The 16,472-nt window shown below is 39.8% G+C and overlaps 1 protein-coding gene across 1 annotated transcript in view; it reads right to left on the reverse strand.

The window, feature by feature from the left end:
* Positions 1-16,472, reverse strand: part of IGF1 (insulin like growth factor 1) — an 84,212-nt gene that overhangs the window by 14,313 nt on the left and 53,427 nt on the right. The window contains exon 3 of the mRNA XM_030544434.1: positions 2,700-2,881. Within this exon, the coding sequence (XP_030400294.1) occupies positions 2,700-2,881 (182 nt within the window). The remainder of the gene's footprint in view (positions 1-2,699; positions 2,882-16,472) is intronic.

Here is a 16,472-nt window from a genome sequence, read left to right on the forward strand (position 1 = left end):
TAGGCACAACTGTGATACAAATAATAATAATGGGGACTCAGAGTGCTAGTGTAATGTATACGTGAAATAATAATGGAGAGCAAGAGCAAAACAAGGAATCACTGGACATCATTTATGTCTGTATATAATAGCTGTGGTGAATATTAAATTAATTTGGTTCTGGGGAAAAATGCTAGAACTACAGCTTTGGAGACTAAAGTCATCTATTAATTTACAGAGTAGACACAGCGCACTTGGGCAGCTGAAATGAAACCTTCTTCCTTAATGTCCCCTCATTGTGCCTCTGTTCTGAGATAGTGAGAGAGTTCTGAGGAGATCAGTTCATGATCATTTAGTGTTTGGCTTCTCTATTGAAAATGGCACTTACTGTCAACAGTAGTGATGGTTTTATGATGTGAATACTTGTCCAGTGGGATCTGGAGTGAGGTTCTAAACTCACTTTCAGTAGATCCACAGTAGCCATCTGATTACATTTGGACAGTGATGAATTGGTAATGTAAGAAAGTAAGAACAAAAGAATGGCCATACTGGGTCTGACCCCAGATCCTGTCCCAATATCCTGACTTCCGACAGTGGCCAATGCCAGGTGCTTCAGAGGGAATGAATAGAACAGGACATCATGGAGTGATCCATCCCCTGTTGTTCACTCCCAGCTTCTGGTAGTCAGAGGGTAGGGAAACTCAGAGCATGGAATTGCTTCCCTGACCATCTTGGCTAATAGCCATTGATGGACCTATCCTCCATTAACTTATCTAATTCTTTTTTGAACCCTGTTATAGTTTTGACTTTCACAGCATCTCTTGACAACAAGTTCCACAGGTTGACTGTACATTGTGTAGAAAAGTACTTCCTTTTGTTTGCTTTAAACATGACGGTTCTTGTGTTATGTCAAGGAGTAAATAACACTTCCTTATTCACTTTTTCTGCACTATTCATAATTTTATATTTCTCTAGCATATCCCCCCTTAGTGGTCTCTTTTCTAAGATGAAAAATCCCAGTCTTTAATCTCTCCTCATATAGAAGCTGTTCCATACCTCTTCTCAATTCTAATATATCTTTTTTGAGATGGGGCAACCAGAAGTGCACAAAGTATTCAAGTTCCAAGAGTACCATGGATTTATATAGTATCATTATGATATTTTCTGTTTTATTATCTATTCCTTTCCTAAAGGTTCCTAACATTCTGTTATCTTTTTTGACTGCTGCTGCACTTTGAGGAGGTGTTTTCAAGAGCTATCCACAATGACTCCAAGATCTCTTTTTTGACTGGTAACTGCTAATTTAGATCCTATCACTTTCTATGTATAGCTGGGATTATATTTACAATTGTGCATTTCTTTGCATTTATCAACACTGAATTTCATCTGCTATTTTGTTGCCCAGTCACCCAGTTTTGTGAGATCTCCTTGTGACTCTTCGCAGTCTGCTGTGGACTTAACTATCTTGAGTAAGTTTGTATCATCTGAAAATTTTGCCGCCTCATTGTTTATCCTCTTTTCCAGATCATTTATGAATATGTTGAACAGCACTGGTCCCAATACAGCTTCTGGAGGGATATCACTATTTACCTCTCTCCAACTGGAAAACTGACTATTTATTCCTATTCTTTGTTTCCTGTCTTTTAACCAGTTACTAATCCATGAGAGGTCCTTCCCTCTTATGCCATGATTGCTTACTTTGCTTAAGAGCCTTTGGTGAGGGACCTTGTCAAAGGCTTTCTGAAAGTCCAAGTACACTATAGCCACTAAATTACCCTTGTCCAGATTTGCTGACCCCCTGAAAGAATTCTAATAGATTGGAGAGTCATGATTTCCCTTTACAAAATCTGTGTTAAATCTTCCCCAGCAACCTGTATTCATCTGTGTCTGATAATTCTGTTCTTTACTGTAGTTTTAACCAATTTGCCTGGCAACGAAGTTAGACTTATTGGCCTGTAATTGTCAGGATTGCCTCTGGAGTCTTTTTTAAAAATTGGTGTCATATCAGCTATCCTCCAGTCATCTGGTACAGAATCTGATTTAAGTGAGAGGTTACATACCATAATTAGTAGTTCTCCAATTTCATATTTGAGTTCCTTCAGAACTATTGGGTGGATACCATCTGGTCCTGGTGACTTATTACTGCTTAATTTATCAACTTGTTCTCTAACCTCCCCAATTGACACCTCAATCTCAGACTTTTCTTCAGATTTGTCACCTAAAAAGAATGGCTCAGGTGTGGGAATCTCCCTCACATTCTCTTCAGTGAAGACCAATGCAAAGAATTCATTTAACTTCTCCGCAATGGCCTTATCTTCCTTAAGTGCCCTTGCAGATCTCAAGCATCCAGTGGCCCCACTGATTGTTTGGCAAGCTTCCTGCTTCTGATGTACTTTTTGGTGTTAGTTTTTGAGTCTTTTGCTAGTTACTCTTCAAATTCTTTTTTCTCCTGGCTAATTATAATTTTACACTTGGCTTGCCAGAGTTTATGCTCCTTTCTGTTTTACTCTATAGATAATTTAGAGGTGAAATACTCCATATTCAAGGAACCAGGCATTCCCTTGACAGACATTACTTTCCAAAAGTGCCACTAAATCTTTGATAACTATATTTGAAACCTAGGGGATATTTTAAATAAGATTCACAATCATGATGCTTTTCCTTATTAGGTAAAACACACACTACTTGCTACACGACCAGGCTTGAGTAAAATCTCCTACCCTTTGTGCTTTTGGCATATCAGTGTGGCGCTGAGCACGTACAGAGCGTGCAGATTTGGGTGGCTTGATAGGAGCGCAGTACATTTCCAGCCTCCTCAGGTCACAGCTCTGGAAGCAGCATTCATCCACTATTCCCTTGTGGTGTAAACGTCTACTGCTGGATCCATATCCTGTTGGCTTACCTGCACACAACACAAATGGGAGAGTTTTATTGTTGGGGAAAAAATGCAAAAGCCTCAGTAGCACTCCTATGATAGGCTGCATTATTATAGCTGGAATACTAGTGACTAGTAGTTAAGGCTGCCTATATGACCCTATATGCCTATATGACCCTTTCTTCAGTTGCTCATAACTCTTTGAATCATTTACCTGAAAATGTCCAGCCTTTGTCTGTGCCTAAGGGCTATTTTCTTTTAACATTTGAGCAAAATCATAACTTTTCTTATTATAAAAATGTTGTTAAAAGCTTTTTTGGAACTATGTTAGCACTAAAGAGGTTGAGGGTAGGAAGCTTACATTTGGCAATGTACCTGTCATCATTTGGGTGAAAACTGACTTTGAATTGGTAGAATTAGGAGTGTTTAAAGATCATAGTTTGTTCATAAAAATCATAGAAAAGTAGGACTGGAAGGGACCTTGATAGGTCATCTATTCCAGTTCCTTGTGTTGAGGCAGTACTAAGTATTATCTAAACCAGCTCTGATAGGTGTTTGTCCAACCTGCTCTTAAAAACCTCCAATTACTTTGGGCTAGTCTACACTAGAATGGCTACCTATGTAGCTGTGTCACTCTAGCATTGCTAGAGCAGATGCTTTGTGCCAATGGGAGAGATGTCTCCTGTCAGCATAATTACTCTACCTCCCTAAGTGGCTGTCGCTTCTCCTGCTCACATAGCACTGTCCACACTGGCGCTTAGACAGATGTAACTTATGTCACTCGAGGGTGGCTTTTACCAGAGCGGCTTAAGTTATAGAAAAGTAAGCGCTAGTGTGTGCAAGCCCAGAGATTCCACTGCCTCCCTAGGTAATTTGAGTTTAACTACCCTTAAAGTTAGGAAGTCTTCCTAATGTCTAATCTAAATCTCTTTTGCTGCAATTTAAGACCATTGCTTCTTGTCCTTTCCTCAGTGGTTAAGGAGAACAATTTATTCTATTGAATTTCATCCTACTTATTTCAGACCATTTCTCCAGTTTGTCAAGACCATTTTGAATTCTAATACTGTCCTCCAATGCGTTTGCAACCCTCCCAACTTGATATCATCCACAAATTTTACAAGTGTGTTTGGTATGCCATTTAGCCAAACCATTTATGAAGATAGAATAGAACCAGACCCAGAACAGATCTCTGCAGGACCCCACTCAATATGCCCTTCCATCTTGATTGTGAACCATTAATAGCTACACTCTGAGTATGATTTTCCAACCAGTTGTGCACCCACACTATAGTAGGTTCATTTAGATTGTATTTCTCTAGGTTGTTTATGAGAAGGTCAGGTAAGATGGTATCAAAAGCCTTACTAAAGTCGAATTATATCACATGTACTGCTTCCCCACTATCCTGGCTTGCTACCCTGTCAAAGAATATTAGGTTGGTTTGACATGATTTGTACTTGACAAATTCATGTTGACAATTACTTATCACCTTATTGATAGGTGCTTACCTTGATTGTTTGATTATTTGCTCCATTATCTAAGCTGACTGGTCTATAATACCATGGGCTGTCCTTATTCCTCTTTTTATAGATAGGTAATGTATAGTAGTTTCTTTAAAATAATGGATAGTGCTGTTAAGATACTATTTCCTAACATTTTAAACAAAAGGGGGCTTCACTGAGGCCAAAATTAAGTGTAAAGGGGAAAAATATAGAGAATTTTTACAGACTGTAAGATGTGGTTTAATCAGAAAACAGTAAGCAGTAGAAAGTAAGGTTGAGTTAGCAATAACCAGTAAAGTGCTGTAAAAGCATTAAGCATTAAGGTGCATGGTGAGGGAATGCTGTATACTGCTACCTAGCACTGTATAGTTGTGAAACAATGTATGAAACAGGACTGGTTTTGCATACTGTTTGCTGCTTATTGTACCCTATGGTCACTGATCAGTTGCGATAAGTGTGTGCTCTGTGAACGAGGCAGTGTTTGCCCATTAAATGTTTGCGAAAGTAAAACTTGATGACACTAATGTTTACCCAATGTGAATACAACAGGGGAACCAATGCAGCAGAAATGAATCCACTTAATAACTCAAACTGATGGTCACAGAAAATGTTTTGCAGTATTAATCCAGCTCTAATCAACAATAATGTTATTAAAATCCTCACAACATCCACTTCTACTTTTCTCTCCTTCTGATCCATGTCTTCCTTTCTGACTTTCTTTTTTTGATTTCTTGGCTAGTTTCTGCATTTCTCTCCACTCTTTGACAGCAGGAGGGAGTTGGGCATGCAGCAGCTTTCTCTTTGCTGGGCCTGTAGTTTTACTACTACACAGTGACAACATCCAGTTGGACTGTCAGGAGACTAAGTTTTAGGAAAGGACAAGGGACACAGCCTGGATGAAGAGTGAGACTGTCACAAAATAGATGAATTTAGTTTTTCATTGGGAAAATTTTGCTTCTTTCCCTTTTACAGTAAATTCTGGAGGCATAAAGACATCCTGGAGTTGTCAGTTTGGGGAAGACAGTACAGTTTGTACTCCTTTGTGATTAAAACAAATAATCACTGATCAAGAGCCTCTGAGATCACAGTACATCCATAAAAGAAAAGATATTTTTTAGTGATAAAATATGTCTAACTTTATAGCCAGGGATACCGTCAGCTCAGAACTAACTGTCCCTGTGAGCTTTGTAAACTTAAACAATAGGGTTTTTTTAAACATCTTTTTCCAGGGATTATAAATTAAAGAAAAAGAAAAACATGCTTATTTAGTACATTGTAATCCACTGAGGGCCTCTATACTGTACATTCTCTGCTAAATTATTTGTTTCATAAAGATAAACAGGACAGCAAGCCAGTAATAGATTATAGTAATATTTTACGGTGTAGGGTTGTTTTTTGGTGTGTTTGTGTGTGTACCACAGAAATGTCTTATAAATGTGCAGAGATAAAGAAATTTTTAAAGGATTTTCTAGATTATTTTCACCCAGTAAGGAACACTACTACCTGTGAGATATGCGAGACTTGATTCAGAAGCTTTCTAACTTGATCTCCTTAGCATAACTTATTTTATAGAACTTAGTGTTTAGGGGTCAAAAATAGAGTGGCATTTACTTTATCTGGTACTGGGAGCTGTCTCAGCCCTTGTCTACACTGGGGGACGGGGGATCGATCTAAGTTACACAACTTCAGGTACGTGAATAACGTAGCTAAAGTCGACATACTTAGATCAACTTACCATGGAGTCTTCACTGCGGTGAGTCGACTGCTGACTCTCCCCAGTCAACTCTGGCTCCATCTCTTGGCCTGGTGGAGTACAGGAGACGATGGGAGAGTGCTCGAGGGTCAATTTATCATGTCTAGACTAGATGCGATAAATTGACCCCCGCTGGATCGATCACTGTCCGCCGATCCGGCAGGTAGTACAGACATACCCTCAGATTCTCTCTGACTTATTTTACATTTAAATAATTGCAGGTTAAACTCTGTCCCGGGATGTGCCTGTGTAACTCTCACTGACACAGATCATCAAACTATTAATAGAAATTAGTTTATTTATCAAATTTAACTTTTTCAATTTACATGTTGCCTATTCACAGATTGTGATTTTAACAAATCTGTTGTGTCTTGTTTTAATTTAGGTTGTAACATTTTGAGGTCAAGAACTTTATTTTTCATTTGACATGTTTTTACAGTACCTAGAAAGCACTAATCCTGACTGGTTCCTCTGGGCACTACTGAATTACTAATAAGCAGTCAGAATCATATATTCACTGATGCACTGTTTATCAATTGCAATTTGAGTTGTATGCCTTTTTTGTCTAGAAAAGAAAAGAAATTACATTCTGCCAAAAACCAGAACCAATTCATGATAGCCATGGCTTCTGTCTTTAGAGTAGGGTGCTGTTTTAGCAAAGCACTTAAACATGTACTTTGTGTCCATTCTTATTCAGAAAAGCATGTGTTTAATTTCAAACACACAACTGAGTCCCATTGAAATGTGCTTTGCTGAATGGAGTTGGATATAAACATGTACTTAAAGTCAAGCACATGCTTGAATGCTTTGCTGCATCAAGGCTTAAATGAGCCAAACTACATGGTTCTGAGAGGGTGCTTAGGACCAGGGAATCATCATCAAAAAGTCAGTCTGTTCTCAGTCATTCTGTTTATAGAGTACAGATACAGCACACCCAGCTAGCACTGGTATAAATAGCAATGTAGACAGTGAGACACTGCATAGATGAGTACAGTGAAGACACACCAGAACCCTATGGTATATGCCCTACATGGTTGTCTACACGCCCAAGCAGCACCTTCTATATCTACGCTGCTATTTTTATCATTGTAGTGTGCCGCTACCTCCTTGCTGCTGGAGTCTTTCCCTGCTGCAGTGATAAGCTCTGGTACTGGGAAAAGGCAACAGGGAAAGCCTCTGGCAGCTTCCCACTGCTGGACCCTTTCCCTGCTGCCTCCTCCTTGCCACAGACTTTCACAATGTGGACTTAGGCCTGGTCGACACTGGGGTAAGGGATCAATCTAAGATGCACAACTTCAGCGATGAGATTAGTGTAGCCGAGGTCGATGTATCTTAGATCAACTTAGAATCACTTACTTTGCGCCCTCGCGGCGTGAGTTTGATGGCCGCTACTCCCCTGTCGACTTTGCTTCCGCCTCTTGCCGAGCTAGAGTTCAGCAGTCGACAGGAGAGCGATCAGGGATTGATTTATTGCATCTACACTACACACGATAAATCGATCCCCGATAGATCGATCACTATTTGCCGATCTGGCGGGTAGTTTAGACGTACCCTTAGACTTCCTTTCCCTGTGACAGGGAGCTACATGTATCCCGTATGCTGCCACAAGAGTAGACAAAGTCTTACACTGTCCTTATCATCGTAATATTTGAGTCATTGGGAAAGTCACCATCATTTTTCATCTATCTAAATGCTATGAGATTTCAGTGATAATCATAATATTTAATACTACTTTAGTGCCTGTCATGAAAAGAGCTCACAAACAATAAAGCCTCACAACAACCCTAGGAAGTAGGTAAGTATTATTCTCTTCAGATTAGGAAATTGAGGCACAATAAGATTAAGTCACTTGTTAAATACTCCTTTAAATCATCAGTCAATTTGGATATAGAACCAAGTTTCCTTCACTGACTACATGTCCTGTGAATGACAGTGTCTTATGAATTTTCCTGAGACGATAACACTATCCCTGGTTCTCTACCAGAGCCAGTTAGCTGTTATGCAGACGTATCAGAACATTTCTTACACTAACCTTTTTCTTTAATGGTAACTTTTTGTCTGATCCTGCAAAAGGACTGCAAGATCAGACCCTCTGGCTCCTACTCAGCAAAGCACTAAAACATGCACTGAACTTCAAGTACATGTCTAAGTCTCATTGAAGTCCCACTGAAGTTAAGCATGTGCTTTAGTGGTTTCCTAAATGAGGATAGACTTAAGCATGTGCTTGGAGTGCTTACCTGAGTGAACAGCATGAGAAAATATCTTAAAAACGCAAGAAGACCTACACATGCAACATCAGTTGTCCAGTTCATAAGAAATTCTATAATAAAAGGAAATGGTCTGAAGGGGAGTTCATTCAAGGGAATGAGTTCCCTAAACTTCCGTTCCTCATATTGTAATCTGTTACCTAAAAGCCAGGATTGCCTAAAAATACTGATTGATCCTGATATGCCAGTAGGACGTATCCAGTCTTGCTCACCCACACTGTTCTTCCCTTTCGTTCTGACTCAACATCAGAACTGCTCTCTGGCTGCCATCAAACAGTTCCTTATATTTACTCAACCTTCAGAATGATGCCTTTGGACATGCAACAGTCCTAGGAATTCCTTTTTGCTGATGTATACTCATGTCCTTGGAGGTTTGTTTCCTTTTTTGTCAGCTGTTACTCCAAAGAGGTTTCATATCTTGTAGGTCAAAGTTTACTTAATAGAATTTTTGGCTACCATTTAATCTACTGTAGCAAAGTATTCTGCTGTTTCTTGAAAATGAGCCAAATTATAGAATTCCAATGGTTAAACAGCTGGCTTCTGTACTTCCCTTTAAACAATGCGTGGCCACGAAGTAATTTAGTAGGGCCTTCTCTATGCTAGACTCTTCTTTCCGCAGCAAATTTCTCACTGCTGAGGCCACAGTTCAGCTCTACTGGTAGTAGCAAGATCGGGAGCTCTAGTGCAGACAGGTACAGAAAGTTTAACCATCCTGCCATCTAGACCTCCTCTGAGGATTAGAAACCACACTGGTAATATTAACAATGAGAAATGTCATGAAAAATAGTTCAGCAGAAACACAGAGCTAGCTTACTACTACAGAAAGAACAGGAGTACTTGTGGCACCTTAGAGACAAACACATTTATTTGAGCATAAGCTTTCGTGGGCTACAGCTCACTTCTTCAGATGCATAGAATGGAACATATAGTAAAGATATATACACACAGACAGAATATGAAAAGGTAGAAGTAGCCAAACTAACTCTGAGGCTAATTCATTAAGATGAGTTATTATCAGCAGGAGAAAGAAAAACTTTTGTAGTGATAATAGAGAGAACCCATTTTAGACAGTTGACAAGAAGGTGTGAGGATACTTAACATGGGGAAATAGAGTCAATCTGTGTAATGACTCAGCCATTGCTAGTCTCTATTCAAGCCTAAATTAATGGTATCTAGTTTGCAGATTAATTCAAGTTCAGGAGTTTTTCATTGGAGTCTGTTTTTGAAGCTTTTCTGTTGCAAAATTGCCACCTTTAAGTCTGTTACTGAGTGACCAGGGAGGTTGAAGTGTTCTCCTACTGGGTTTTTGAATGTTATGATTCCTGATGTCAGATTTGTGTCCATTTATTCTTTTGCGCAGAGACTGTCTGGTTTGGCCAATATACATGGCAGAGGGGCCTTGCTGGCACATGGGATATATCACATTGGTAGATGTGCAAGTGAACGAGCCTCTGATGGTGTGGCTGATGTGATTAGGTCCTATGATGGTGTCACTTGAATAAATGTGTGGACAGAGTTGGCAATAGGCTTTGTTACAAGGATAGGTTCCTGGGTTAGTGTTTTTGTTGTGTGGTGTGTGGTTGCTGATGAGTATCTCACAGCTTTTGAGAGACAAATCAATACTTGCTTGCAGACACCCCCCCAACCTGAAGCAATTACTGGTCATTCAGTAACAGACTTAAAGGTGGCAATTTTGTTCTGTATATATATGCAATATATATATATCCTTACTATATGTTCCATTCTATGCATCTGAAGATGTGGGCTGTGGCCCACGAAAGCTTATGCTCAAATAAATTTGTTAGTCTCTAAGGAGCCACAAGTACTTCTGTTCTTTTTGTGGATACAAACTCACATGGCTGCTACTCTGAAACCTTACTACTACAAGGGATCTGGAAGGAACTGTGGCACCACCCAAATTGGAATCATTACTCAGGTCTTCACACTGTGCTGTAATAAGTAACATCTTTGTCATTACTGGAGCAGAAGCTGAGAGTGATGTTTAGGCCCTGATTCAGGAAAACATCCCAATTTAGGAAACCACCTAAGCACATGCTTAACTTTAAGCACAAAATGCAAAGTGTGAAATCCAAGTTAAATATTGCCAAATCTACAAAGCCAAGATTTTTAAATGTGACAAGTGATTATGAGTGCTCCAATTTTGGGTGTCTAATACTGGTCACCTAAGCAATGAGGTGCCCAAAATCATATTTGAAAATCTTGACAATGAGGGGGATAATTTGCTTTTGGCAATGGGGGCAGTTGCCCCCCAGGCCTCGATCTTGGTTTCCCCTCCCCACCAGACTTTTCATATGCCTGTGTGTCTTCCACTGTTTGCCTCTCTCCATGTGACTTTGAAGATATGATATTGTCACATATAATGTTCTATATGCTGACACAACTTTGCCCCCAAGAATTTTTCTGCAATGATGCCCCTGTTGATGACTAAATTGTTCCCATTGTAACTTCTGCATGAGTTTACTTCTATGGCTTTTCTTTAGAGTTTCCAATCACTACTGGGAAAACTAGAGGCCTGTGTAAAATCAAAAGGAAATGTCTGTGTTTTGATGATGGTACGAAAGATTTACAAAAATCGTGCTACCTGTTGTCAAAGTTCCTGTACACTAGGAATTATTTAAAACGTAAATCTAGCAAACAAAGCAAGCTGATTTTAATTAAAATGTACTGCACTTGTTTTGAATCCTGAACACTTACTTGCAATTTTGCTTTTATGTTTTATTGAGTGTTGCACAATTAATATGTTGAGCCAAATTTGGATTTTGTTTATATCCACCAAAATGAGCATATATTTGTATTTGTTACTATATGATGAATGGATGTACTAGCTCTGAAGCCTAAGTTTTACATGTATGAGACTAAAAGATGAGTTTTATCAAAAAGTACTAGTAACATTTGAATGAGAGTTGTGCATTTTTTTTTTAATATTGAGAGTACTAGATTGTACGCAGCTACTGCTTTGCAGGATACTTGGTTCCATTGCATTCTGAATGTAAAACAATAGAGGATATTGTCTTAATTCATTGTAAAAGGCTTTGTCTTTGCAAATCCTAAGAGAGTTTTGTTGGGAACGCATGAGCACTCAGATGGCATAGCAATGTAACATTATCATGATTGCGAGGAATCATATAATCATAAAGACTTAGGGCTGGAAGGCACCTCAAGAGGTCTCTAGTCCATCCCCCTGTGCTCTGGCAGGATTAAGTATATAAAGATTCATGGATTAGGCTTTATGAGAAAAAAGTCACTGTGTTTTGAACAGAGAAATCCGCACAGACAACAAAATCAAACATTGTATTTCAGCTCTGGAAAACCTAGATTAACATACTGTAGGCTAAATGCACTTAGAAGGAAATTATTACTTCTGTCTATGTGGATTTAGTCTCCAGTTTGTGTTAATTTTTAATTTTAGTTAGTGTTTGCCAGACAACCTGCCACATAATTAAACAGGGTAATTTTCTTCCCCTAGGAATCTGCTTTCAGAAACAATTTTTTGCTCTTCATTGGATATTTAATCTTAATTTCCTCCACCCCCAAGAAAACCCAACAACCCCTCTTAAACTTGTTTCCAAAGTACAGAGGTTGTAACAATTTACCCTCACACATAGCTGAATTGCACTATGCCCTCTGCACAGAGCTGCGATTTGGAGGCCATTAAGTCTACTAAACATGCAATAAAGCCATTAGATACCACATGGTAATTTTCAAAGTCAGTTGCACTGATGTGAGGAGTAAGGTCTATAGGCTTGGGTAATATTGCACTGGGGTATGAAGTGAAAATTGTATAGTTTTAGAATTCTTAAAAAAAAAAAACTAACAAAAAATTGGGAAACAATATGATGTATTGCTTTAGACCAATACAATTCTCCAGAGGGGGAAAACCTTGCCAGCACAGCACAATTTACAAGCCTAGATCAGATTCCAGCACTGGAAAGTGATAGACACTGCCAAAAAAAATTATACTTTGGCAAGAGAAATGCTTTGCTGGACAGAAATTCATTTCTAAGAGAATAGCCAGGTTTATCAAGGTCCAGGATAAGATAATCAGAAGCCAGTAGTTCATTGTTACATTTGGATTCACAGAATGTTGCATACTATGGTGCAGCTTCCATGGAGGACATTGGGATTGCATTCTTCCAACTGTAATGAGAATATATTCCCTATTCTTGTTACAATAGAATAAATTAACATTACACTATATCCTCTTCTTCTTGTATTTGTTCTCACAACAATGAAGTACTGCATAACAATTTTCTGTGGTAGTGGTGATGGCACTGCCCTCAGCTATCCAAGTAAAACATGGACCCCCAAAATCCAATTTAGATGGGGTTAGAGGCCTCTTTACTATTGTTAATGAAATAAATATTGGGAATTGTGTGATTATGGGAGACTTTAATTTCCCAGATATAGGTTGGAAGACAGGTGCTACTAATAATGGTAGGGCTCAGATATTTCTGGATGTGATAGCTGACAGATTTCTTCACCAGATAATCACTGAACCAACAGCAGGTGATGCTATTTTAGATTTAGTATTGGCAAGTAGCAGGGACCTCATAAAAGAACTGGTTGTAGAGAACAGTCTTGGTTTGAGTGATTATGAGCTAATTCAGTTTAAACTAAATGGAAGGATAAACAAAAATAGATCTGCAACTAGGGTCTTTGATTTCAAAATGGCAATCTTTACAAAATTAAGGAAATTATTTAGGGAAGTGGGCTGGACTGATGAACTCAAAGATCTGAATATGGAGGATGCTTGAAATTACTCTAAGTCAAAGTTTGAGAGACTATCTGGAGTCTGCATCCCAAGACAAGGTAAAAAATGTGTAGGAAAGGGTTGCAGACCAAACTGGATGAATAAGCATCTCAAACAGGCTATTAGGAGAAAGCAGGAAGCCTACAAGGAAGGTCAGAAGGAATAGCTCAGCAAGGAAAGCTACCTCTTGGAGGTCAGAAAGTATAGGGAAAAAGTGAAATGCCAAGCAGGGCTTGCAAAAGAAATTAAAACCAATAATATAAGGTGTATAAGTAAAAAGAAAACAAGGAAAGAAGAAGTAGGATGGCTAAGACCGAGGATGGGGTGGAGATTAAAAATAATTTAGGTATGGCTAAGGCTGCAAGTCTGTCATGGAAGTCACAGCAGTCATGTATTCTATGACCTCTGTGACTTCTTCAGCAGTTGGTGCTGGCCCAGGGCAACAGTCTGGATGTGTGCAAGGGGGTTCAGGGCTAGGGGCAGAGGTTTGGGGGTTGCGTAGGGGGTGCTTACCTGGGGTGGAGCCCCTCCTGCAGCACTTAGGCAGTGGAGGGGCGGGGGTGTCTCTGTACTGCCTGTGCCTGCAGGCTCCATCCACACAGCTCCCATTGGTTGTGGTTCCCAGCTAACAGGAGCTGCGGCAGCTGGCACTTGTCGTGGGAGCAGTGAAGAAGCCCCTGTCCTGGCCCCTGCCTCTGCCACCTAGGAGCTGCAGGGATGCAGAGCTGGGTAGGGAGCCCCTGCCAGCTCCGCCAACTTCCCCACCCCCAGAACCAGCGGGGTCCCAGGTCACCTCCCCCAGCATCCACGGGGCCACCGGACTGCCTCATTCCCAGAGCACCCCTGCCCAAGTTTTAGTCATGGTGGGTATTTTTAGTAAAAGTCATGGACAGGTCATGGGTCTATGAATTTTTGTTTACTGCCCATGACTGTCCACGACTTTTACTAAAAATACCCATGACTAAAACATAGCCTTAGGTATGGCCGAAAACCTAAACAAATACTTTGCCTCAGTTTTTAATAAGAATAATGAGGAACTTGGAGACAGTGGCAGGATGGTTAATGGAAACAAGGATATGGAAATAGAAATTACCACATCCAAGGTGGAAGCCAAACTCAAACAATAATGGGACCAAATTGGTGAGGCTCAAATAATTTCCATCCAAGAATATTAAAGGAACTGGCACATGAAATTGCAAACCCAATAGCAAAGGGCTGTAACCTAGGACTGGAAAATTGCAAATATAGTATCTATATTTAAGAAAGGATAAAAAAGGTGATCTGGGAAACTACAGGCAGATTAGTTTGACCTCAATTGTATGCAAAGTCTTAGAACAAATTTTGAAAGAGGGAATAGTTAAAGGCATTGAGATAATTGGTAATTGGGATAAAATGCAGCATCGTTTTACAAAAGGTAGACCGTGTCAAGCCAACCCGATCTCTTTCTTCAAGAAGATAACTGATTTTCTAGCCAAAGGAAATGCAGTAGATCTAGTTTACCTAGATTTCAGTAAAACAGTTTATACAGTTCGACATGGGAAATTATTAGTTAAATTCGAGAAGATAGGGATTAATATGAGAATTGAAAGGCGGGTAAGAAACTGGTTAACAGGGAGACTATAATGGGTCATACTGAAAGGTGAACTGTCAGGCTGGTGGGAGGTTACTAGTGGAGTTCTGCAAGGATTGGTCTTGGCACAGTCTTATTTAACATTTTTATTAATGGCCTAGGTACAAATAGCATGAATGTGCTAATAAAATTTGTGGATGACACAAAGTTGGGAGGTATTGGCAATACAGGGGAGATCTGGAATATCATACAAGACAACCTTGAAAACTGGAATAATAGAAATGGCATGAAATTGAATAATACTAAGTGTAAGGTCATGCACTTAGGGACCAACAACAACCATCATGAAAAAGGCTAATGCAATCCTAGAGCATCAGGTGAGGTATTTCCAGTAAGATAGAGAAGTGTTATTACCATTATACCAGGCACTGGTGAGGCCTCACCTGGAATATTGTGTGCAGTTCTTGTCTTCTATGTTAAAGAAAGATGAATTAAAACCAGAACGGATGCAGAGAAGGGCTACTAGAATGATCAGAGGAATGGAGAACCTGTCTTATGAGAAGAGACTTAAGGAGCTTGGCTTGTTTAGCTTAATGAAATGATAGCTGAGGGGAGATATAAATGTGCCCAATAAATACATCAGAGGAATAAACACCAGGGAGGGAGAGGAATTATTTAAATTAAGAGCCAATGTTTGCAGAAGAATGAATGGATATAAACTGGCCATCAACAAGTTTAGGCTTGAAATTAGATGAAGGGTTCTAATCATCAGAGAAGTGACGTTCTGGAACAGGCTTCCAAGGGGAGCAGTGGGGGCAAAAAACCTAACTTGTTTCAAGATTGAGCTTGCTACATGATAGTATGATGAGATTGCCTACAATGGCATATGGCCCATTTGTGACTGCTATTAGCAAATATTTCTGGTGGCTGGAGATGGGACACTAGAAGAGAAGTGCTTTTAGTTACCACAGAGAATTCTTTCCCAGGTGCCTGGCTGGTGGGTCTCGCCCACACCCTCAGGATCTAACTGATCATTATATTTGGAGTTAGGAAGGAATTTTCCCCTGGATCAGATTGGCAGAGATCCTGGCATTTTTTGTTTTTTATTTTGCCTTCCTCTGCAGCATGGGTTAGGGTCATTTGCTGGTTTGAATTAGTGTAAATGGTGGATTCGCTGTAACTTGAAGTCTTTACATCAAGATTTGAGGATTTCTGTAACTCAGCCAGAGGTGATGAGCCTATTACAGGAGTGGGTGGATGAGGTTTAGTGACATGTGATGTGCAGGAGGTCAGACTAGATGATCACAGTGGTCCTTTCTGACCTTAAAGTCAGTGAGTCTATGTATCCTTTCCTTGCCCACACTCAGTAAAGATATGGTCCTGAGAACAACTATTATGCCTCTTTAATACCCATCTTTTCCTGTGGTCAATGTAGCATCTCCCTTTTTCCAGTTGGATTAGTGGGTGAAAAGCAATGTTAAAGCTATTGTTTGAGTAAAACCTTGGCTCCATTGAAGTCAGTCCCAGAACTCTTGTTGACTCCATTGGGGTCAGGATTTCACCTTACACATTGCCTGCAAGAAGCTGCTTATGTAGGCCCTGATCCAAAGCGCATGGAAAGACTTTCATTGTCTTAAGTGGGCTTTGGATCAGGTCCATAGTGAGTAATCCCTCTGCTTTTCCTTCCATCTGTCCAGATGGAGAACAAACATCAGCTCACTAACATGTAAAGAGACATGGGGTCAATGGATGTTTGGG

Source organism: Gopherus evgoodei, chromosome 1, assembly GCF_007399415.2.
Source record: "Gopherus evgoodei ecotype Sinaloan lineage chromosome 1, rGopEvg1_v1.p, whole genome shotgun sequence".
NCBI classification, from domain to species: domain Eukaryota; kingdom Metazoa; phylum Chordata; order Testudines; family Testudinidae; genus Gopherus; species Gopherus evgoodei.